General features: G+C 41.7%; 4 protein-coding genes across 11 annotated transcripts; 1 reads left to right on the top strand and 3 right to left on the bottom strand.

Moving 5' to 3' along the window:
• Positions 1–1,104: 1,104 nt before the first annotated feature.
• Positions 1,105–24,203, bottom strand: LOC6611089 (GTP-binding protein Rhes). Of its 7 annotated transcripts, none has more exons than XM_032718408.1 (6): positions 23,970–24,198; positions 5,204–5,278; positions 4,493–5,128; positions 3,973–4,166; positions 2,988–3,171; positions 1,105–2,917 (listed from the first exon to the last, which is right to left on the bottom strand). In XM_032718408.1, exons 3-6 carry the CDS (start codon positions 5,008–5,010, stop codon positions 2,509–2,511), a joined length of 1,305 nt encoding a protein of 434 aa, XP_032574299.1. In that variant the 5' UTR covers positions 5,011–5,128; positions 5,204–5,278; positions 23,970–24,198; the 3' UTR covers positions 1,105–2,508. The 7 variants fall into 7 exon arrangements, with proteins under 7 accessions (XP_032574299.1, XP_032574300.1, XP_032574298.1 ...); XM_032718409.1 differs by having other exon boundaries at positions 24,085–24,196; XM_032718407.1 differs by lacking the exon at positions 23,970–24,198 and adding an exon at positions 19,333–19,643.
• On the top strand, positions 8,537–11,153 carry LOC6611090. Of its 2 annotated transcripts, XM_002035611.2 has the most exons (3): positions 8,543–8,941; positions 9,779–10,003; positions 10,278–11,153. In XM_002035611.2, exons 1-3 carry the CDS (start codon positions 8,599–8,601, stop codon positions 10,499–10,501), a joined length of 792 nt encoding a protein of 263 aa, XP_002035647.1. In that variant the 5' UTR covers positions 8,543–8,598; the 3' UTR covers positions 10,502–11,153. The 2 variants fall into 2 exon arrangements, with proteins under 2 accessions (XP_032574302.1, XP_002035647.1); XM_032718411.1 differs by lacking the exons at positions 9,779–10,003; positions 10,278–11,153 and adding an exon at positions 9,070–9,177 and having other exon boundaries at positions 8,537–8,941.
• Positions 10,499–11,472, bottom strand: LOC6611091. The gene is made up of 5 exons (XM_032718412.1): positions 11,324–11,472; positions 11,128–11,272; positions 10,948–11,073; positions 10,745–10,894; positions 10,499–10,680 (listed from the first exon to the last, which is right to left on the bottom strand). Exons 1-5 carry the CDS (start codon positions 11,470–11,472, stop codon positions 10,516–10,518), a joined length of 735 nt encoding a protein of 244 aa, XP_032574303.1. The 3' UTR covers positions 10,499–10,515.
• LOC6611092 lies at positions 15,591–17,522 on the bottom strand. The gene is made up of 5 exons (XM_002035613.2): positions 17,233–17,522; positions 17,026–17,174; positions 16,812–16,939; positions 16,465–16,642; positions 15,591–15,820 (listed from the first exon to the last, which is right to left on the bottom strand). The coding sequence occupies exons 1-5, from the start codon at positions 17,436–17,438 to the stop codon at positions 15,657–15,659; spliced, it is 825 nt and encodes a 274-aa protein (XP_002035649.1). The 5' UTR covers positions 17,439–17,522; the 3' UTR covers positions 15,591–15,656.
• Positions 24,204–24,592: the final 389 nt, after the last annotated feature.

Here is a 24,592-nt window from a genome sequence, read left to right on the forward strand (position 1 = left end):
TGATCGAGGGGCTTACGGGGGCCATCTGCAGTTCCAGCTGTTGAAACAATCCACTTGCATAAGCCAGCGACTGGCAACGCCCCCAAAAGCCACATGGAGTAGGTTTTCGCATCGGGATATAGCGTGGGTATATCATGCAAGCCATAAGCCTATTAATAGCCCCTGTCTGCGATCAGACAAGCAATTAAAATTGACTGCACTTTTGAGCGGATGCCCTCCAGCCACATGGACCGCCTTCGTCCTGCGTCTCCCTTTAGCCATTTCCCGCTCCTCCGCTTTCCCGGAAAATTGTTCAATTGGGCGTAAATGTGTCGGCGTCATCGCCACGTGCACGTGCTCCTGTTACTTTTCCAGGATGGCAACTGGCCATTATTTAGGACCAGGCCGGCTCGTCTGTAAAACATAAATTTTTTGCCAGCCAGTGTCTTGTAATTTGGGCCAATGTGTGGCAGATTTTTGTTGTCAACGAGGCAGGATACGCTGTGATTTGTTGTCCTATATGAACGGATGTGTCGTCACATCAAGTATACGCAAGGTGTACAGGGTATGGAGTGAAGTGAATTATACGCGTGCCTGTCCCATTTAATTATAAACCAATTATGTTGCGGTTATCTGGTTAACAAACTTATTTATAACGTTTAATTTGTTGTGGAAGAAAAAGGCGTTTCGAAATAATATTGAAGCTTTGAAGTTTTTATCTTGGTTTCAAAACTCACTGAAAATGAAAGCTTTTCCTATGCATAAACCCAATGTAGGCATTTTAGGGTAAACAGTAAAGTCCAAGACTTGAATAATATAAAGCCAGTTAGATTGTTGATTCTAGTAACAAGAAATAATAAACGTCAAAGTTCTATTAGATAAACCTATTGTACTATGTAACATAAAATAAATGTATCAAAATTTATATAACAAAAGCGCATAAAGAAAAAATTACGGGGTTACTGGTTCGTCGTGAACTATTTATCGCAGCACTATTGAACTTGTATCCTTCTATTCAGCAGAGCTTTACATAAGCTTATTTAACGTAGAGCTTTAGAGCTTAAAGGATGTGTTCTTTGCCATGCTATCGAAGCTTTTACCCAAACTTTCAAACCGCAATTCTAGTCTGTTTTAAATTTTTATTTAATCGTAATTCAATTGTTTACAATATATGTAAATAAATAATGCAAATCCAAAGCATTAAAAAGTTAGCTTTCATGGTTAATCGTAAATCATTATAATTTTTGGAGAACATTCGCCCGAATTTCGGGTACTATCCTTAGTTCAATTTATATTTATATTTGTGCACTTTGGCCCAACGCGAATTTTTGTAAATATTTGCACTTCGTTTTTTTGTTTTTACATTAACGATAATTGCCTAAAATATTTATGCTTGAATTTGTAATAACTTTTTAGGTAATACCTCTTTATATTAGCGTTTATGTCATTGGTATAGCTAGAATAATCATTTGGTCTTGGTTTCATTTGGCGATGAAACGCATATGTTTTATTTCCATTATTGATAATACTTTATAAATGCGAAAATTGTTGCTGTTGCTTAGGTTAGATTGAAACTCGAATTTTCTAAACTTACGGAGCTGTTCTCGATTAGATATCCGCCCTAAGGGACAAAAACCGAGCCGAGAACAGATCTGATAAATTCGGTTTAATGCTAGAAGTGTGTTTGCTTATAGTTTTTCATTTTGCAATATAGTTAACCATAGTTGGGCTAAGATTCGCTTAGATCGGTGTACAAGTGTTACAGTAGAGTTAGTTGGTATCAAGTTTGGTCAAGATTCCCTTCAATAGTTTTGATTCGGTGTATTTCTGTTCCAGTTTTGGCTGATATGCAATCTTTCGAAAGGTTTTCGTGGGCTGATAGTTGAGTTGAGTGTGTGTCATAACCGGACGACCTACTGAAATTTTCAAATTTTCAAATTTTCAAATTGGTATCTTCAACAATCAACGATAACATTAAATTAATTCAATATAAATTCATGTAAATTCAATTGGCTAACTCTATAAATTAAAATTGAATAACAATTACGAATCCCGCAATTCCGAATACGTTTTAACATTATTGTCCTCTGCGTTTTGGTTTTTTTGTGTGTGCGTCAAGTAAATGTGCAATTACAACGATCAGAATTACAAATGCAATTAAAATGGGAAATTGAATGCAAAACTGAAGAGGAAAAACTGAGCATCAAGTGCGTAGGATTATTCAGTTTGGACAATTGGGCAAGCAGAGGTGAGAGGCAGTCAATGCAAGTATCCCTTCAGATTTTAATTATGCATTAAAATACAATTTGCGCGGCTTTTGTCTTTTGTCCGTAGTTGGCGAGAAAGTGCTAAATGCATTATAAATAAATAGTTTCAACTTGCCACTACCTGACTAATCGAGTATTTACACTATATTATCGAAATCACCCAATCGCTGCGTTTATAATTAGTTTCTGCTCCATCAACCGCAATTTTGCCTGATATCCCTGATGGATCCGCTCATCACTACTATCACACTGCCCTGGTCTTCTACATCAGGGCGCAGCGGTTCCAACGCGAAGGACTCCTCACACCCTCGCCCTCATTCAGAGCCATCGTCTTGGATCTCATCAGATTAAGATCGGTGCGGATGCTGGGTCTCCTCGCGTTTGGGGTCACCACACCGCAGGCATCGCTGAATCTCCTCTTGATAGACAGGGCATTCTTCTTGGTCCCGCCCACCGCAGATCCATGAGGTGGGAGTGGCGAGGGCGCCCCAAAGACGGAGACCAATCGACGATGGTGATTCGGGGTCATCTCCAGCGGCAGATTGGAGACCGTGAACAGCGAGTGGAATAGGTCATCGATGCGGTAGTTCTGACGAGCCGAGCACTCCACAAAGGTGCAGCAGTTGTCCTGGCCAGCGATGTAGCCCATCACCTCATCCACCTGAACAGCTCTGTGAGAAAAGTATTTACTGGGATGAGTCTGCATTTTACTACTGCGTAGTCCAAATCAGATATACTCACTTAAAGTCTCGATCACATTTATTTCCCGCCAATATCATGGGTATCTTTGGAAGACTCTTCTTCTTGAAGCCGGAGCCGGGATTAAGTGCAGCCCACTTGGTCTCCAGGATGTTCTCCCGCAGGCGCACCACCTCCTCGAAGGACTCGCGGGAATCCATGCTGAAGACGAGGATGAAGAGATCCCCTGCAATAAAAGGGGACCATTAATCGTCGTTTGATTTAGCAAATGCAAATTTATTGCTTATTTATGGCTCCGCATCTATGACCTACGCACTCGCAATTTTCCAGACACTATATAAAACGATACTGACATCTGAAGCTCATCTCCGCTATGTTAATGTATTTCAGACTGTGTGTGGATACCCGAAAATTGGGAATGGGAAAATCAATAGACGCATTCTACTGAGACATGAATACCCTACTTACTGTGTGCCATTCAAACATATTTTTATGAGTAGAAAGTACTTCTTGGGTGGGCTTGACGTGACAAAAAACGAAGTATTTTTATTATGATCAGAATATTCGTAGAAATGTTTTGGGGTGGAAGGACATTGTTCTATATATAACTGGTCGTGAGGCAAGTAATAAGTTTGACATTAACCATTTTGAGTAACAACTTTACCTATTAGTGTCCTATGAAACTATTACAATAAATTATGCACCGCTAACAAAATTTAATTTATGTAAAGCTAGTTTAAAGGTCCTTGCCCATAATCGCATGTCCATTTATCATAGTTTAAACAAATGTGACACCCTTTATGGCCAATGAAAGTTAACAAAACTGTGCCCATGCCATTGATGTCGGTTGAAAGGGTATACTAGCAGCTTAGCCTGATTTTTACGATAATTTATAGGAAATTAAATGGCACCCAATGAGAGCAGTCGACAACTTAAGTGATAGAACGTGCGTTCCTGGCGATTGCCGAATATCCTTGGAATGCCGCACACACATGCAACTATTTGATGGCCAAGACGTCACACTCACCAGTTAGAAATGATAAACGTCGCATTGCGGGAAACGGATGATAGCCAGAAGTATCCAAAATATCCAATTGAAAGACCTCATTCCGTATGCGATACAATTTGCGGTGGAACTCCTCAATGGTCGGCGTGTAGGCCTCCTCGAACCGATTGCCCAGGAAACGTGCCACAATCGATGACTTGCCGGCGCGTGATGAGCTGCATGGGAAGGAGAATTGCAAATCGAGATTGGATTTTGAAATTGACGCCATCCTGTCCACTCATCGAATGCAAAGAAACGCCAATAAGAGCTCAAAATTAACTCGAATGGGCGGCATGCATTCGATGATTAATACAGTGAGAGAAATTTTAAATTAAGAACTTCAAGGATTAAATGGTAATAATAAATATGGTGGTTTGAGTAATCTTTTGCATTTCAACTAGACATTAAAAAAAGCAAAAATTTGAATTCTTTTTTGCATACATTTAGTTGGGGTTAACCAACGTTACTGTTTTCAGTGCCTGTCCACGGGTCGTATACGTACCCGAGCATGACCAGTCGATAGCAGTTTTTGGCTGATGGCAGGCTGTCGTCGCACAGCGAAAGTCCTGCGCCAGGACCGTAGATGAAGTCGTCCGCCTGCTCGATGGCGTCCAGATTCGAGTGGTGCTCCAGCATATGGGCCTGATGCAGTTCGGCGGTGGTGACCAGGCGGCTGCTGGTCACGGCACCGTTGCTCCCGCCTGCTGTGGATTCGTCCAGAAAGGTAACCACGTGGGCCTGTGGTGGAGAAGCCTCATCAGTCGAGTGGGTGGTGCTCGAGTGTTGGGTGTGGGGGATTTGGGTGGGTTGGGTGGTGGCGCCTCTATGTGCCGCTGTTTGCTGATTACTTTTGCTGCTGTTGCTTCGCACGTTATTATTGTTGCTGGCGCTAAAGTTGCGGCTATTCGGTGTGGTTGTTGCTGCTGCACTGGGATGGATGGGTGGCGCCTCGCTTAGTGCCACATCGACGTAGTTGTTGTTGTTGCTGCGCGCACAAAACCAATTTTTGCAGCGATACATTTTGACTGTGTCATTTCCGCCACTTTAAATGGTTGTCGTCGGCACCACCGGTGGGTTAATTTGTGGTGTTGATGCACCGCGATTGCACTTCTTCTTGTTGTTCTTGTTGTTCTTTAGCCTAGCAGTTGCGGTTGCAATTTGCATTTTCAATCATTCAACTTTGTCGTTAACAAGCTGACATTTGCATATGTACCTCATGCCGCCCTAATGGTATAAACTTTATCCCGGACGAAATGCATTAGATGGGCTGCCTTCGCTTCCTTTCAAACTGCAAAAAGAGATGTAAAACGCATTCAGCTCGTAAATGTAAAAAAAAGTTACGCCATCTACTCAAAGGAACCGGCAAGAAAACGTCGAGTCTACGTGGTGGTGGCAAACATTTTGGAGGCCATTAAGCACGGTAATTGCCCCGTGGCCCAACCAGACGAATAAACCACACAAAAACCAATGAAAGAGCAGAGGAAAATGCAAGAGGAAAATGTAAGTGGGAAACGAATCCTCGACTACCACATACCCGTCATCCGAAATCAGATTATCTGCAGTTGGGCACAGTTGCCTAAATGCAGATATAATCCGATTGTTAGCAAAATAACTTTACATTTCTACCACTTTGCTGCTGAAATGAAATGTTTGGGAAAATAAAGTGAACTTTGATATTTTGACTACCTTAAGCCTGATAAATTCCAACTACATGAGCCGTCTTCAAAATAGAAATGCTCGGAAAATGTTTGAAAACTAAAATCGTAGATAAACTAAGCTTGAGTTAATTTAGATTTCACGTCCTTGAAGGGCACCACAAATTGTTGCTGAATTGTTGCCCAAAATGTATTGCAGTTTTTGGTTTCGACTATTTTAATCCTAACTGGAGATGCTAATCGGTTTATGATAAAATTCAAAAATTTAAATTGCGTTCAACTCTACTAAAATAACAAAAATGTTATAGATGGCTATTGAAAAATTTAAAGCGGGCTTCGTTACAAGCTGTCCAGAATGAGTAGTTGGCAAAGGGCATTAAAATCCGAATTTTCCGCAGATTGATGTAGAAATTGGCAAACTCCCAAGTTCACCAAAGCCAATGAAAAGGAAATTCTGAAAAACCAGCTGCACTCCTTACATTAAAAGGGCTATTGCCTGACCACCCCTTCCTCATTTAACCCATAATGGGCATCTTGCCGCAAATCTAATTAACTTTGTTTTAGCATGCTACGTGCCCCGTGTACATCAGCCGGAATGGCCACATTGGCTCAACTCATGCATATCGCATGCAACAGCGGCAGCGGCAAAAGGACGAGGTGGTCAAACTGGGCGGAAAGAGGAAGTGGGTGGCAAAATCAGACCGGAAAGAGCCGTTACCGTTACCGCCGAACAGCAGCTTGCCGCCCACCATAATCGAGTGCACCAAGTGCTCGCCGAGTACCCGTACTCGCGTTCAGATTTCAGCTCATTTTCATTTTCCTTTCCCGTTTTCGTGCATTTTGCGCGGGCGGCGAAAAACCGGAGGACGAGGTCTTAAATGCCAGCTCACAAAAGGAACTGGAGTGGAAAATTTGCAAGAAAAGAATTCACCGCATATTATTTCACATGCATGGCAACACCCCCATCCTATTCGTATCCCAAAAGCAATCCCAATCCAAACCGTATAAAGGCCATTTAGCCCAACTACTGGTAATTTTTCCATAATTGATTTTGGCTTGCGGTCTAGCTCGTCCTTTCATCTGGCCATGTGTTAGTAAGGGGCACGAAAACCTCACGCACCCCTACACATACAAATGACTTTTTGCCGTGGCCGTATGAGGAGAAAAACATACCGAAATGGCAAACGGAAACGCCTTGAGACAATGGCGACATTGGCGAGGCAATGTGGAAATGGCTGCTGTACAGAAAAACTGAAAGAATAATCAACTAAGTGACGGAGCATTTCTTTTATTTGCCGAGCGCCTGTGCAGGATGTGTTCAGAGGGGTCCCCAAAAAAGGGAGACGATAGTTTTGGCAAATTTTTAAACAATATTTGAGCATGCTATGGAAAAATAATTAAACTATTTGTTCATAAAGAGAGTAGTTTATTTTTTTAAATAAGAAATGAATAACTTAAATAAATTCAAATAAAATCTTTAAAAATGTTTGCTATTACTTTTTTGATATTTGCGCAATACATGGAATTCTTTTCTATTTAAACTTTTGAAAGCAGTTTGTAAAAATTGGCTGAGTGCCAAAAGTTCAAGAATGCCAGGCGTGATTGGAAGGTGTCAATAACTTTGTTCTCATCTCAATGAAAACTTTTCGAAAAATCTTTGCTGTCCCACTTGATAGCAAACAAACTTGATCGAAGATATTTTAGAAAAATAATACAAATAAATGGGAAGTAAACAGAGATTTGCAGTATTTTAGGATGCATTGCACGGGTACACCCACACTTTGCTGTTGACAGATTTCGATGGTCGTGAAGTAAGTTTGCGTATGAAGAAGTGGCACTTCAGGAGGCTTCGAGCACGTCCTGGTCACACCCCTTCTCGAAGGATGCCGCTCCTTCCACTGGATACTGGTGCCACAAACGGCTGCTGTTGTTTGCTGCCCCCACTTTCGTTCCAATTTCGCCGCAAGAGTCTCAACAATTTCTCATATTTGTTTACAATTCGTGCATACAAATGCGCAAGGTTATCAGCCAAACCAGCCACCCAACCCCACCTCCCATTTGACAAATATCGCCACCCATTTGCCCCCTTTCAATGGACGCCTGCCATAAGTTGTCATGTCGCAAATGGAAGCGGAGTGTCATCGACACCCAATCTAAAGATACACGTGAAAAAATGGAATGAGTATGTAATAAAAGCTATAAAAACTACTTACTGCTGAAATTTTCAATTAAATTATCTTCGGTGTCACGAAAACATACATATTAAAAATATATATAAATATATTAAACCTTGCTTTCATGGAAAATTATATATGTACATGCAGTTCTCTGTTATAATTAATCAAATTCCAATGAAAGATGAGAGAAAGAAATTGAAAATATACAAAGCTCTAAATTAAATGCAGATACCACATTTTTGATAATTTTCAGTCTTGCTAATATTTTTGTGCAACCAAATAATATAAACACTTTCTGAAATAATTTGAATCATATTAGCTTGAGTATTATTTGCAAAATAGGCGTCGCACGGTCGCCATTGCTGCCGAATATAGTACTTTTAGAATAAACACACTACTAGTTTAAATTCGTGCCACTTTTGGCAATGAAACCGCATGCAATTTAAACTTGTTGAGGTGTACGACTACTGATGTTGGGGAATTGGAGAAAAATCACCATGGTGAGCGCCACTTGAATGCGAGAGAAAAATCACCGAAATGCCGGAGGAATGGAGAACAAACGCTGGAACAGATTAGCTGGTCGGGGAAAAAAAGCTGGGAATGTAGAAACCGCAATCGGCGGGCATCAATTACGCCGACAACATTGAGCGATAATCGAGGGGAGGTTATCTGGAGCAGCACCTGTAACTTGGCACTATGTAGAAATGCCGCAGAGTGCTCCAGCTAGTCGCTTGGGTTAGTCGGTTTGCGATAGTCGAGGGAAAAGCCAGCTCGCCATGGAGCCCTCCTGCAGCAGCAGTGTGGCGGAACTGGCCAAATACAGCGAGGATAATGTGGAAACGGATGAGTCTAAGGTGGTGGAGCATCAGGAATACGCCGAAGCGCTGTCAATGTCCGGGGAAAGTCGGAAGCGGAAACGATGGACTCGAAGGTCCTGCTGCACTCGCCAAGTCCTGAGTACGGGCGCCATTTTCATCGCCCTGCTGCTCATCATCGGCGCCATTTACATGCACTTAAGACAGAAGCATCATCTGGGCCGACTGCACATCAATCTCAAGGATCGGGAGCAAGTGGAGGTCCTAGAGGAGGACTTTCCCATGGTCACCGTTGCCGGAGTGGGTGAGTGCGCCGCAAGTACTCTTGTTCAATCGCTAAGAAGCTCTTAGTCGTCGGTTAATTTTATATGCGGTTCACATTGTTGGGATAGTGGTATTTTCTCTCTTTTTCTCTGTTTTTTTCTTTCTCAGCTGACTGACTGATTAGAATTGCCATTAGATGAACCAGCAGATCTCAGCGTTTCGAAAATATAGCGATTATAAATAAAAGCTTGTATTCATTACACAACAACTATGCAACGCGTGAGTTGTTTTTATTATGCTCACACATATTTTATTAAACTTTTAATCAGTCATTTCAATAAGTGACAGTCATTGACAGTATGTCATGCACATAAAAGTTCGAGATTAAACTGTTAATAATAAATACACATCTGCTAAAGTTTGCCAGCTTGCAATATAGATTTAAAGTTTCCACATTCGCCTTAACTTGGACTTGAAAACTTTAGTCTGAAACAATTATTTTGACGACGGAAGACTTATATTTCTTAAGTAACAGGAAGTTTATGAACACCAAATGTGAACTCAATTTAAGTTTCGTTTAGCAACGCCCTCTGCACTTTTAAGGCCAAAATATAGTCGGAACTATGTTTTACATTAATTTAAAGTTCATAAAAGTGCAATTTAAAGTTGCTTCGGCAAATCTGCTAATAAAACATACTCCAAAAACTTGGCAACTAACGAGGAGAGTGCGGTTTAAACGTGAGGTCTAGAAGCTATTTACGTGCACGGGAACTATGAAAATACTCTGCCAACTATGCTGCATGCTGTTAGCCATATTGTGTGGTAAATAGTTTCGATTAAACGGCTAATTGGGCCCTCTTTGGAATGCATTTTGCAGATGCCCAGACCCCGCCGATAACAAAATTCCAGCCGCCTCCGACATCCTCCCCAGAGCCCAGTGCCAAGTGCCTGGCCTGCATGGCCACCACTGCCACGGATAATATTCCGGCAATCTGCAGGAACCGAGGACGACCCGAGGAGCCGTGCGGCATTTATCGCATCTCCCACGTCTACTGGCAGGACGCACTGCGGATAATTGACCCGGACGACTCACTCGCCCAGGGTAATGAATACACTGAGCGAAATGTTTGGCAACAAAATTACAACAATTCGAAATCATAAGTCATTTGGCCGTACGAAAGCAAATTTAAAGTACTCTACACCATTAATGTTTCCATTAAATTTAAATGGCTTCAATGTTTGCTTTGGAAAAACATCTTCAGTTTCAAGATATTGTTGTAAATTTGTTCATGTGTAGCCTGATGTTGTCAGGCTGCCACAAGCGTGTAATGTCCACCGACTAACCCATTTCCTACCTCTCACTCTTCAACCCACAGACTACGGAAGATGCGTGGTGGATGTCCAGTGCGCCGAGCGCATTGTGCGTAGCTATGTGCAGCGATATGGAGGCGAGGATTGCAATGGAGACGGACGGATCGAGTGTCGGGATCATGTGAGACTGCACATGAGCGGACCGGGCGGCTGCCACAGGCAGGAGCCACTGGGGAGCCTGTCTGAGAGGAGATTGGAAAACTGCTTGAAATACAGGGGGATTACTTAGAACCGACTGCTCGTTTATTGTTTCAACTGCAGGCGATGCATTATGGGCCGCCAGTAGAGGGTTAGCACAAAGAGGCCTATGAACTCGTGGAACAGCAGCAGGGCGGCGAACTTGTCATCGAACAACTTGGTCGAGGCCCTTCTTCCGCCCATGATGCACTGCACATGATACATCAGGAACTGCAAGTGATTTGTGGTTATGCGGCGGACAGTTGCAGGCTGGGAAAATGCGAAAAATGCTTACCATCATCACCACACAGCCGATACAGAATGCGAAGAGATAAAATCCCCAGATCACGTCGAGAACCACATACAATACCAGGAAGTATATGCTCAGTGAGTAAGTGCCAGTTGCTAGGACATAAAGGTAGAGTCCGGTGCCTGTAAGGTCATACTTTGGCAGGATATTGGTTGATTATTGAACATCCTTTATCTATACTAGCTTACCACCATTAGAGCAGCTATAAGTGTACAAAACACAAATGCAAGGCTGACAATCAGAAGTCCGGCCAGCATATAAAGAACTCCCGAGGTTATGATCAACACACTGAGAGAAACTACCACACATTCCACCTTAATATGCTATGGGGTTACATTGTTAGGTTATTTAATTGTAAGAATACCCACGATAATAAACGTAATCAGCCAATTGACACAGGACATTTTCCTTAGCGGCATACTTAGGGCAAACAGGAAAAGTAGGAAAATGCCAAATACAAAAGCTAGGAGCAAAGCAGATGAGTGCCCGTTTACCAAGTCCAGAAACCATTCGCTAGTAGTATTAACATAAATCATAAGTAAAAAGTTATTATCCAAATCTTACTGCAGCAGGGTTAGCACCAGGATCCAGTGAAAAAATCCTATCACAATGAAGACGCATAACTCCAGGATAACCCTTATGATATATCTTCGCCTATCATCCACCGATTCCGAATGGAAAAACGGCCAGATGGTTATATCTGCCTCGAACATGGCAAAAGAAAAAGTAGTTTGATTTTGGGCACCTGGCCGTCTGAGTAGCTCTGGCAAAGTAGCTCTGAGATTCGTATAAAAAATTTACGCCATTCCCGGCATGGACACACTAATTGCACATCGAAATGGGTCGTCCAGAGCACAAAGTTGATGGGAGCGAATTAGAACAAACAATGACGACGATTCGGCGTACATAATTGAACTCGACAAAAGTTTATAATCTGGCAGCATCGCGAACCAATTGAACAACAACTCGCAAGTGTGTAATAATTAAAAGTTTGCGCAAAATGTAGCGGACAAACAAGCGGAGGGGAGACAAAAGTTTTGGCGCAAGTTTTAAATCATTTAGTAGGGCCGGACTAATTGCTGCCATGTCGCATTAATTTGTTTCGACTGATAGCGGGCAAACAGTGCGTATGCGCAATGCATAAATTCATGATTTCCATCATGGCCTACCTAAGGTTACAAGATTTGTCTGATTCTTAATCGCAGGATAAAGGGACTTATGGCATAGCTTTGCGTATAATTCGAATACAAATCTAAGAACTTTTTGGTAATTCATTATTTTACTTCATATATTTCTCTCTGTATTTTATATTTCACATTTAATTATTTTAGCCTTACCGACATCAATGCCCAAGTAAGTCGGCATTGTTTTTCCCTAGGACGATGACGTTGATTTCTGCTTCGCCTGAGTCCTAATCTCTCGATTGCATGACAAGTGTACATAACTTTATTCAATCAAATGTGCAAATAGCGCATATTGCAAACAGAAATAGTCCAAATGAGCAGACAATATGCGGCATAGACAATCCGATAAGAAGCGACTCAGACTCGCGATTCGTGTTCATTAGTTATTGTCGATATTGAGCGCTGTTGATAAACATGGCTTGATTGTTTGATTGATTGATTGCTGCCAACTGGCCATGGCCAAGGACAAAAGAGTTTCATTTAAAAACAATTACCAATTCGGTTGAATAACTCGATGCGCGCCGATATTTTTCTTTTTTACTGGTCCGTGTCGTTCGTTTACTGGTGTCGTTCATCCACGATGGGAAAAGTGTGAGGGAAAGCTGAGCAGGGGCGGGAAAAGTCGCGGGGGGGGTTCTCAAAATTGATTGCTTTATTGCAGCACGGCGAGGAGATAGAATGGCAGAGATGGAGGTGAACTGAAAGTGGTGCAAAATTGATGGAATGCACTGCAAGTTGTGATAAGGATTTTTTGGCGCTCAACTTGGAAACTTTGCTGGGAACTTTTTCAGCTGGCAGAAGGATTAGGAGAGCTCCTCCTCAACCGTCTCTCTCCCGCTTGGTTAGTACTTTGCAAACCTCTATCATTCATGATTTTCCAGCTTTCGCTTGTTTGCATTGCCAAGGCGAATGAAAATGTCAAAAAGTGTAGCATACTCTCCGACTGCCAGGCTAACAACATTTGCCAAATGAAATTTACATGACATGGCCAAAAAGTGTGTGTGGGTGGGGTGAGGTGGTCGACTAAACCTGAAAGGGTTGCCATTTTCCCGCCTGGACACCCCGCTCAAGTCCCCCCCGGCAATCAAAAGTGTGCCACATAATTAGGTGTACATCAGAGATAAGCCACCGCCATCAACAAAAGCAAGAAGGCCGCTGTTCCGCGGGGAAATTGTCCTGGTTTCTGGATCCTGGCGCCCACTCCTGGTTCCCCATCCACATCGTCCTCGTAATTCCTGCCAAACGGCACTCTTTGAGCGCATACTTAAGCAGACATTGGCAATGACATGACCTACAACTGTTCGGGCGAACCGCTTTAATGTCTCTCTCATGGCTGCCGGCTAAAAGCCGAGGCGCTTCATTAATTTTATTGCCGCCCCTCGCCGCTCTCCTCTCCTCTCCTTTCCCCTCCTAATTTTGGAGGACCTACACTTACAATTCCATTGCCTTTTCGCCTAGGCCGACTGTTGTCTTTGCTTTGAAGTTCCCTCGGCTGCGGGAAAAGTTTTGATTGTCTAGCCACACACTCACATGCCACAAACATGCAGCACGGAGAATAAATGCTATATCAATTGCTCACTAATTTAAAGTTTTTGCTAAATATATTTTTTAAAATAAATTATAATATATTCTTAAATTTTGTTGTATACAATTATTTTTGGATTTTTTTTAATCACGAGAAAATTTTTGATTAATATCAAACTTTTTCCTAAGTGCACATGTGTGTAATATGCCGGTGCGGCACGGGTGTGTTTGAGCCAACTCAAGTGGTTAAACGTAAAACTTTTTTAATTAGAGTTGTTTGCGGGCAGCGCATTGTGCACACAATTTCTTTTCGATCGTCTTGGGCGAATAGTTTTGCTCCCGAGTCCGAAAATTTGTGCCGCCAAATAAAATTCATGAGCCCTTGTAATAAAAATGTCACAGCGATGCAGGCAACAAAAGGCAGCCATCAAGTGGGCGGGGGTATTTTTGGGTTTTGTGGAAAACGATGGTTTTCCAAGGGAGCAGCTGTCAACGCCGTAGCTCGACAATCACAATGGCTTCCCTTGGAAAATTAAAGGACCGCGTCGGCGGGGAACGCATAAATTTCACAGACATCTTTTGTGCCCGAGCAGCCAAAAATTCAAATTCAAATTTTCACAGCAGTTTGCATTTATTTAATTTTACTATTATCAGAATAAAAAGGCTTTGCGCCTGATTAGAGCTTGCCGCGCTCCAAAATGTGTTTTCCCAAATTAAATGAAAATTAAATGACGCCCGGACGGCGTTTTTGAGCAAACCGTCATTGACACAACGTGCAAATCTAATTTGGATTTTGTCCTCAACCCGCCGGCCTCTCATCTTTTTTATAATAATGAGAATGCTTCAGACCCTTGATGGGTGTCCAAGTACAGGAACACTCACACACACAGAGAAGCACTTCCTGCAATGTGGAGCCACCCTAGGCCGTCAAATATCCGCAGGATGTGTCGTTGCTCCCGATTCAGCACGGAAAAAAATACAAATCATATGCTCAACAAACCAAAAATAATAAAACGTATGGAAAGAACCCCGTTTAATAATTTATACATAAAAATAATAACATAGAACTTTAAATATACAAAAATTATGTAGTCCCTGCGGCTGAAAGATTGGTTTTTCAATTTTGTTCATTGCCATTTTTGGATTTTTTTATTTAAATGGTTTTTTATTATTTTTCGCTGTGTTTTCGACTGTCAATGCGATTTCGTCAACGCAATCAGCCAGAGAAACATCAGCGAAACAGCATCGCGACGCCGGCGAAAAACATTTTCCTGTTGTTTTTGCCAATTTTGCGGCTGATGCTCTTTTTTCCGTCCGCACTCGCCCCCTTTTTTTCATCCTTCACAATTTCCCAGCGATGTCTGGCTTAAACATTCCGCACTCAATATACACTTTGCATTGTATAACATAGATGCCCATATCGCTGCTTTGCGTATCAATGAATAAAAAACCGTCTTTATTGCACATTTTCCACTGCGTACAACGTGGCATATACGCATTATACAGCATACAACGTTCAGCAGATTGCAATGGAATAGCTCCAAGGAGACCTTTGTTATGGGATATATATAATCAGCAATATACATTTCAAATTTGATTTTTGGTAAAAATTATAATCATTCTTATAGCCCCAATGAGATATATGAGATTGAAAATGGGAAGCAAGTCTGAAAATCAGCTGTGATTTTGAACCACTGTGCACCGTTGAAGACAAACATTTCTTTTGATGCTCCGTCGTTTCGTGAGCTTCGAACGCTTTTCGTATTTCGGTCAGGTCACATTTATGTTGTATACATTAATTATGGCTATTTACTTTGTCCGCTTCGGCTCATGCCACTGCCAATTATGTGCACGAATTGCTTATTATTGGATGCATAAACACTCATACACATTCCTATACATATTCCTATATATACTAATGTACATATATATGAAGGCATAAAGACGAGTGTATGAAGGCGGCGAAACAGCAGGTTAAATGGTGGTCAAAGGGCCCATTCATTTCTGGCCTAAAAGGCCCATCAGCCACCTTTTCCAACAAGAAGAACGAGGAAAACGTTATGGGTAAACAAAAATATGTCATGTTTACTCAGTGAGCAGTCCAAGTAAAACTTGTTCTTGGCTTTTACTTATTTTTTTATTTGTTGTCCCTGTGCCTTGGCCGTTTTGTTTATATTTTTACAACTGTGCTACTTTTTGGCAGTTGTTGTCATTTGTGTATGGTCCAGAATGATGGATGTTATTATAATGTTGACGAGTGGGCTAAGCAGGCGCCCGAAGTCCTGAGTGGTCTGACCCAAAAAATCATCTTCAATGACAGCTGAGGAGACCAATGGCCACAGAGCCCTGTAAGCTGCTTAAAAGTTAATACAATTTAATAAAAATTAATGCCCACTGCACAGCAATGTGCAAATGCGGAGCAGAACTGCGCTTTTCATTAAGTATTTACCAACTAAAAAGTGCTGTATTCATTTTTCTTCCCCTGGTAATTATACTAATTGGTATCATGGCACGGCGGGCGAAAAAGCTGAGCTGCAAGCATAATGCGATAATTTATATTCCCAGCCGGGGGAATCCTTTAAGCCACATGCCAGATGGCCACTACTCGCTTGCTCCTTTCCTCCTTGGTTATGCCAATGAGAGATAAGTCCCGGCTCAATTTGATTAAAACAAGATAGGGATTATCGTGGCAATAATAAGTGAATAATAAGTGTTGGTGCCGCTGTTCATTCGTCCTGCAGGATACAAGTTTTAGTTTAATAAACGTTCCTTTTCATTAACTACACTAATTAAATTCAAATTAAATGGAGTCAAAGGGTTATAACAACTTACGAGGCATGGTCATGTTTCTTAAAGGAAACAATATAAATATATTTTTTTACATTAACTTCAGTCAAAGATTTATTACATCTTCAAAAGGTTGGGCCGTATTAAAAATTCCAATACCGAATTTATTACGCAGATTTTTTGTTACATCATAAGTGGTTGAAGATTTACCAAATTCAGAAGAATCAGTATCATCAACATCATCAGTTTGGGACCAATCCAAAAAGCAGAAAAGCATCAGGATAATGCAGAAGTGACAGAAAAGGACGATCACGGCAAAGAGTCCATCGTTGATATATAGCTCTGCGTATCGCCAACCGCGAATTAGTTGGGCATGGTACATGATAAACTGGGAAGCTAAGAATTAAGGGAAGCACTAAATTCAGCAAATATTTCTTTACCATACACACTATAACCAAAACCAATGCAGCGAAGGATATGAAAAATCCATCGTCTGAATCAATCATCATGAAGATCATAAGTAAATATATGCTATACAGCAATATCGGAACACTGACGATGAACAGCGAAGCCACATTAGCAGTTAAGTCGCAGGGAATAAGGGATCCAATCAGCACAAGGACGATCACCAAAATCGCAGTTATGGTAAAGTAAATCAGAAAGGTGAGCGCATGACAGTAAGCAGCTAAGGTACAAACACCAATTACCATTAACTCTATCTGTAATCTGAAATATGGGCTACATTCTGGGCAAAATACTGCTGAAATAAACCTACAATGGAGCACATAAGCAGCCATCCCAGAATTGGAAAATATCGAACGTGTCGAATGAGCAGGAATATGGCCAAAAGTGGAGCTGAGATCAGCATGCAGGATACACTAATCCAGTACTTGGCCAAGAAAAGATCTGTTAATGGTTTACTAGGGTTTAAATACCGTTTAATGTAGAAAGTAAATAAAGATTCTAAATACAACTCACTAGTAGCACACAAGTTCCCATTGAACCAAGGCCAGGAGGAGTATTACCACGACTAGGAGATACACCAAAACTATGTATCTGCATCTGGAGGATATCTGACTTTCAGACTGACCCTCAGACTGCAGCATACTTGGGCGTGGCAAATTCACTGGACGAGGTGGAACTGGAGGTGGTTTATGCTTAGCATCAGAAGTAGACGACGCCATCCTGGGGCCACTTGTGAATGTGAATTAAAACGCCAAAAGAATATTTAGAGCGGAGAAAATGAGTTAAAACAGAAAATTCACAAAAGAAACCTGACACGCAAAGCATTTGTTGCTGCAGCTTACAGCTCACCTAACTGCCACATGCGGTTTAAACATCTGGCATTTTAAGGGGTAGTATCTGAAGGATTTCATTCCTTTTTCTTCTCATAACAATACCCCAATCTCCGGCAGATAACACACTCTAAGGGAATTTGCATGCGTATCCAAATCAAATGATTACGGCAGCAACACATGACAGCCAAAAGGGAGTTCTTTGTGTTTTGGTTTTTTTTTTCGGGATAGGAATCCTTGTTGTACTCAGCTTGAATAGATTTCCCGAATGATAGATGGCTCGATTTTCAATGGCTAAGTCTTAAGGATTATGGCGCAGGTTGATTTATCTACTCATCTTCGAAGCTGATTTAAGTATATTTTTATCGCTGTTTTGTGAGTGCTCAACAATTTGCTACACCCGTAAATGAAGCTAATTTTCAAGTATCTTAAGTTACAGAGTATTTTTCCATGAAATCTCTTTCTTAAATGCCTCAATTTTTTATAGGATTCGTCTTACCTTTTGGCCAGAAAAATACTTCTAAGAATTCGCATGCTCTGCATTTGATATATACTTCCTGATGTATTCGGTAAAATCCATTCGATACAGAATCAACAAGGATATAATGAGTATACGGCCTCGAAGGCTTTAAGCCAAGAAAGACGAAATAATCGGGGACAGATGTGAGATCCCATAAATTCGTTCCAGTAAACATTTTGAATTGTTGAAAAATTTGTTCAAAAACAAGATGGGCAAACACAAACTCCCACATATCGAGAGCTCCAACATATATATCTATATATATATATATGTATATATATTTATTTATATACCCAGAACCAAAGCGGCTGCAAAGTTTGGCCAAAGTGCTAAAAGATGTGTGAAAGGCTGCGAAAGGCTGCGACGGAAGTGAAGGGCGGATGGGGGTTGAAAGGTTAGGGAAAGCGCCTCAAATTACTTTCTTTGTGGGCGGGGTGGGCGTGTGGGCACAGCTGTTGATGGCTCCTGGATCTTGAACATTTCTTTTAATTTGGAGTTGCGTGATGCTGATTCCTAAGCTGCGATATCAGCCCTAGTCCTTCACAGGACTTTGACATCAAGGCATCCTCGCATTTACCACTCAATTAGCACACTGAGTATCCCAGCTCACTAATTTATTAATGGGCAAAGTCAAAATTCTGCTGCCATGGAATGACATTGAAAAATTGCCTAGCCGAGAGTGTGTATGTTTTCTTCGGTTTAATGGCCCTATGATTTTTTCACTCAAGGCACGAACAAAACAATTTAGATAAGCAATATGCAAAGCATGTGAGTCTACTGGCGCAGAAATGTGTATATTTTGTGCTACGCTGGTTGAATTTCTAACTGTCGGAGGAGCAACTTAATCAGCAGAGATTTACGTTAAAATTCAGCTTCACTTAGCTTTACAGGAGCCACATGACAGGCGTTTAAAATTCAAGTAGCAGCTATAAAAGTCAAGACAAAAGCCAAGACACCGATGCACTTAAGTGGCAGACCATAAAATTTTTTGACCTCCTCGAGTGGGTATTGTGGTATTGTGCGGGTAACCCAAGTCCCCGAAAGCCTTTTATGGGCCAGTCGGTCGTCTTGCCATTAAGTATACGCCATGTATACGCCCTTTGCCCGCAGGTGTCCGGCAACAAATCAAATAGGCAGCAACAATAAAATCAAATATAATAGAAATAGCAAATCGAATAAAATAGTCCCCAAATTGCATTAGAAGAAATCACACAATATAATGGCGCCGCGATAACAATGTCCTGTCGACAAATTTTGGCTTACCTGAATGGACATCAACTAAATTGGTTGTCCTTTGCAATTATTTTGTGTGTGTTTCTCTATCACCTTGGTCGAGTATTTCCGGTCGGCACAAAAATACACACAAGAGCACTTGCACTCACACACGAGAGATGTCGTTGTCCTCCAGGATGCGAGATTGTTGTGGCATTCGCGTAAAAGGACACGGCTTTATGAATGAACAAACGGCTACCGAACACCCGCCTTAATATAATATATCTTGTCTGTTCCGTGGCCAAAACACGTCCGACTCGCAAGCCGACGAGTGATTATCTGAAGCGTATGCCAGTCGTGGCCAGGAAATTACTGTGAAATTCAATTGCCAACTCCGGCGACCTGCGCACTCGCTTAACAGCAGAAGAGAGCACACAAAAATCCTAACAGAGTCGTGGAGAGCCGAAGAGAGATCCAGATTATGTAGGTTGACAAGAAGTTAAACAAACAAAACAAAAGTCAAGCTGTATCATAAATATAATGAAAAGTTTTTGCCAGCAACAAGCGGGTGTACGGTTCATCTCCACCCCCAATAGATACTTTATTCTCTCCATCCAACTTGAGTGTCAACACACCACAGCACACACAAAATAATTTTCTATGCCATTTACTTTTAAATTAAATAGTGCTAATGCAATTTCACAGAGAAATCCCAAATCGTTTATAAAATAACCTTACCGTATGAAGGGAGCAATCTAAAAAATATCTTTTAAAGGTATAAACTTTGATACAACAACTTTCTATTGTATTATTTTTAACACCTTCCACTTGAGTATGTATCTTCAAGATCTTAATTTCTTTCTGCGCACTCGTGGGTACACATAATTAAGAAATCGTGCTTACGCCACGCACTTTGATTCAGTTGAGTGGCGAGTTGAGGATTTGAATGTCTCTGGCATGGGAAATAAGCTGTTGACTTTGTAATCATTTCAGCATGTTTATCAAGTCGCTTATTGAGTGGGCCACAAAAGCAGGGGCGGGACGTCCTGATTAGCGACAATTGCGCTCTTGCTGTTCTTAGCTGTTTTTGCCGCTAAGAACGCGACTAAGCCGCGGCAATTATGAAAATAAGCCAGTTCCTTTGCGCCTGAATCGCTAATGGTAAATGGCAAATGCCGTCGACCCACTAACACCGCCTCATTACCTCTAAAGTGGGCTCAACTGATGTTTTTGTTTGTGTTTTTTTTATGCGGTCTGCCGCGTATCCTTTGCGGCTTGCGGCTCTGATTCACGATTCCGCAGGACTCGCGACAGCGTAGGGGGAATCCCCTGCTGTGGGGCAAGTGCCTGTGTTCGGTGAGGAAATTAAAAGTTAACTGCCACAGGAGGACATTGGATGAGCAGAGCGGTGTGCTTACTTCAGGCTTTAATTTGTTTGGAAAAATATACTTGAAATTCTTGCTGCTGGAAAAGATTGTTTCTGTTAGCCATCTTATGATTGTTTTCCGTTTCATTTTTGATATTTCTCCGTAAAACTCACATTTATAACTAAACACCAATATAAATACTACTCGTTCAACGCAATTTATATCGTAAATCAATATTGTGAAAACGGAAAATAAATATGCCAAATGGAAATAAATAACAATTTGCATAGCAATGCGATGGAAGCAATATTTGCTCTTTTGATTTAACAGCCAAAATGTGAGTTTAAACGCTTAGTGCCATTTTATAAATGGATTTATATGAATTATTTGCGGTTTTAACTACACTTTGGTGACGTTTGCGGCCAATTTTCATTTAATATCCTTTTACCACTCGGTGAAGATTTAATTTAGTATCTCTGTATTTGTGAAACTGAAAGAGAGGAATATGTATGTGGCAGATAAAAAGTATCCCCTGCCAAGTGGCACGCTCCACTGCCTCCGCAGGGAACAAACTTATCGCTGCCTTTGCCGCATCCTTGGCGAATCAGTTTCGCTATCAATAAGTAAGCAATAATCAGCCGAGTGGTTGAAAGGGAATAACCAGACGAGCCACCCACCTTTGTGCCCCGCAATGTGTGAATGAAATACCATTGCAAAACACCGTAATGCAAGTCAATGAATGTGATTGTTTGCCGGGAAGTGCAAAGTGTTGAAAGGACTCACGCAGAATGGCAGTCAGACAGCCAGGAGCCCACAGGAGTGCATTGCCGCAGAGTGGCATTCAATTGCCGGGCGGCAGACAAGTGAATCAGCAGCCGAGCGGACAAACAAACAAGCAAATTCAGTGTAACGACCACAAGCCCGGCTTGATAGCATCACTTGACAAGTCAATGAGACGGCTGCTGAATGCAAGTCAAGCGGCACCAGAATGCAGAGCACACCCACTCACACCTGGTCACAGATATCCACTATCCACAGACCACTGAATCGGTAACAATGCCATTGCGATCACATTTGTTCAATTTGCCCGACGTCCCGAGGACATCAGCAGTGTTTTCAATTTCATTTGCAACCAACAACTGCCATTTCACAGTAAAATATTAAAAGAAGGCTCGTTTGATAAAAAAATCACTAAATGAAGAGAATTTAATTTTAATAAAAACAATAATTTTAATATTTGGTTTAAAATTAATAGGTTTAAAACCACTAAAAGCTAAGCTGCAAAGCACACACCTTCCATTTAAGCGAGAAAATCTCATAAGTCCCTAGCCAAAGTCCGTAAAACGTTTTGTAATCTAATTAATGGCCCTGCAGCAGATAATGGGCAAGTGTATTCATAATCCCTGGCAATTTCGCATTCATTAAAAGCCAATAAAAGTGAAAATTATAACGCACATCTACCCCGGACCCAGGATCAACTCGCTCCGCTTTCTTGCCAGGTGAATGGGCGCCCACTTCATTATCAGCCCGCGTGGGTGGCTTTGCTCGGCGGGTAATGGAAGCTAATGAAATAACAATTAATTGAAAAAAGAATGGTAGTGTGTATATTGTATATATACACGGTAGATGACCGGCCATCAGCAGCCCACCGAGTTTCATGGCCATGGGCAAATACAATTTGTTTTAATTAATTGGAAGCCACAACCGCAGAGCCGGCCAGCCGGACCTGATTTAGATGAATTGCCAGCATTTCAGCCGGGTATTTTGGCTGGCCCAGCCACCATCGACTTAACGTCTGACTTGGCAGCCCGAAATCCAACGGACAACGTCGGATGCCACCGGATTCCGGTGCCTCCGGCCGTGGACGGCAATCAAGCGTGAAATGATTGGCAGGCAGGAGTTGAAATACAGTCCCATCAGATATTCCCACATATGTCGCACTAACCAACTATTAGCGTGCCCATCGATTAAAGTCGCCACAATCCCAGGGTGGCAAAGTGCCAAAGTGCCACAGCCCACGGGCGAAAGCTAAGCGTGTCGTCAACCAGACGATTTGAGGACGGAGATTCAGCTATAAGCATTATTTCTGCCAGCTACTTTCGAAGTCCGGACTTTGAGCATTTAAATATGCCAAGCAGTAATGGTAGGGTACGAAATGGGCACTTTAGTTTGCTGCCTAATCGTCTTAAATAAGTCATAAGATGGTGCGATACTAAAATAAACGATACTAAAAATAGGCTGCAAAACATTTGTATTTCAATGAATTTGAATCCCACGTATGACATTTCACTAATACTTGCGTGTAAAAATAGTTATTTGTAATCTTCCAGAGTTCGTTGTATATCCATACAACCAAAAGAGTCAATAGATTATATTGTACACACTGCGTATGAGTGATATTTATAGGCACTCCTTGCACAGCCATTAAGTACCATTCCTCATACTTTTCCTCACCTGTCACAAACAGTTAGGGTATCAATTAGTCAGGCTTAGTGCACACCTAAGCTCGCCTGCGGCAACGGAAAGTTGAACAAAAAACTTTGGCAAGCTAAGTTGCGCTTATGCTTATGTTTGGGCGAGTATGTAAATGCTGCCGGGGGGCATTCGTATCGGTGTCTGCGGATTCTTTGTGTGTGTGTGTGTGTGTGTGTGTGTGTATTTGTGTGTCTCTTCCGTCATCTGTGTGGGTGCGGTAAATGCGGGTGAGTTGGTGTGTGAACCACAACATGTGTCGTCGGGCGTGAACAAAAGTGCTAAGAAAATTACATTTTGGCCACATGGAAGGGAGAAGTTCGCCGCCCGAGTCTAAGACCTGGCCTAATGCCTTAATACACTTAAATTCGCTGTAAATCGGGGGGCTTCCGACTAATTTTCAGGTGGCGAGAAACCACTTGGCCCCAGGAATCACAAGTTACTTGATCCCCACAACCACGGCAGCGGCAAGTAAGTCACTGGGTTTAAATGGAAATTTAAAAACAAACGAGCTGCCAGCCACACAAGAAAGTATGTAACATATGCAGTTAGAAAAACAGCTTGCTCAATGATAAAACCAAAAAAAAAAGGAAAAAAATTTTATACATAAGTTCAAAAAGAAAGGTTTATGTTTTGTGTATAACACAATGTTTAAGGATTAAATATTCTCTCAATTAGAGTGCATTGCTGTAATTTTTCTGAGTGCTTATGTCCGGAATGAAAGCGACCCTTTCCGCTTTTTTGTTCTCCTGGGTGCTGCTCCTCATGTCCTTATGCAAAATTCACATCCACAACAATCACCCAAACTTTTTCTTTCCCGCATATACATTACGCTTTTGTTCCACTTACGAGGACGAAAAAATATACGAAAGCATGAAAAACGCGCCAATATATCGCAGCGCGGAAATAATGCAATTTGTGTGTGAACTTTTTAACGCACTCGTAGTTTTTTATACGCACTCACACTCTCAAACTTTGCAGTCGAAACTGGGAACTGGGAACTCGGAGCGCGAGTTTCGCAAACACAAATATTTACGTACGAAAGCGGGATTCGCCTTTCGATGGGTGGCAAAAATCCGGGGAGCTTGGAAAGTCCTGCTCCACTCACGAACGGCAGACAACTGAGGACTCGACTTCGATGTTGGCCAGCTAAAAGGACCTCTCGGCTGTTAGGACAACAGTCGCTCTTAGCGTGGCTGTTACTTTATGTCTAATATTGAATTATTGAAATCAAATTTAGTGCTGCCAGCCATATGTGTGTCACTAAGAAGGTATTATTAAATTTCCATGCATTGAAATTCTCGTGTAATTACATTGGAGCTGAATAAAAAACATGGCATACTTTTCAGCTGACGCTGGAAATTAATATATATGCGGTAGCAATCAAAATGTCACATCTAAAGTGAAGAACATATTTCTGGCTTATCGGCAGTCCGCTCTGCTCATTCATAAAATGCGTTCCAATTAATTGG

This window comes from Drosophila sechellia, chromosome 3L (genome assembly GCF_004382195.2).
Source record: "Drosophila sechellia strain sech25 chromosome 3L, ASM438219v1, whole genome shotgun sequence".
NCBI lineage: Eukaryota > Metazoa > Arthropoda > Insecta > Diptera > Drosophilidae > Drosophila > Drosophila sechellia.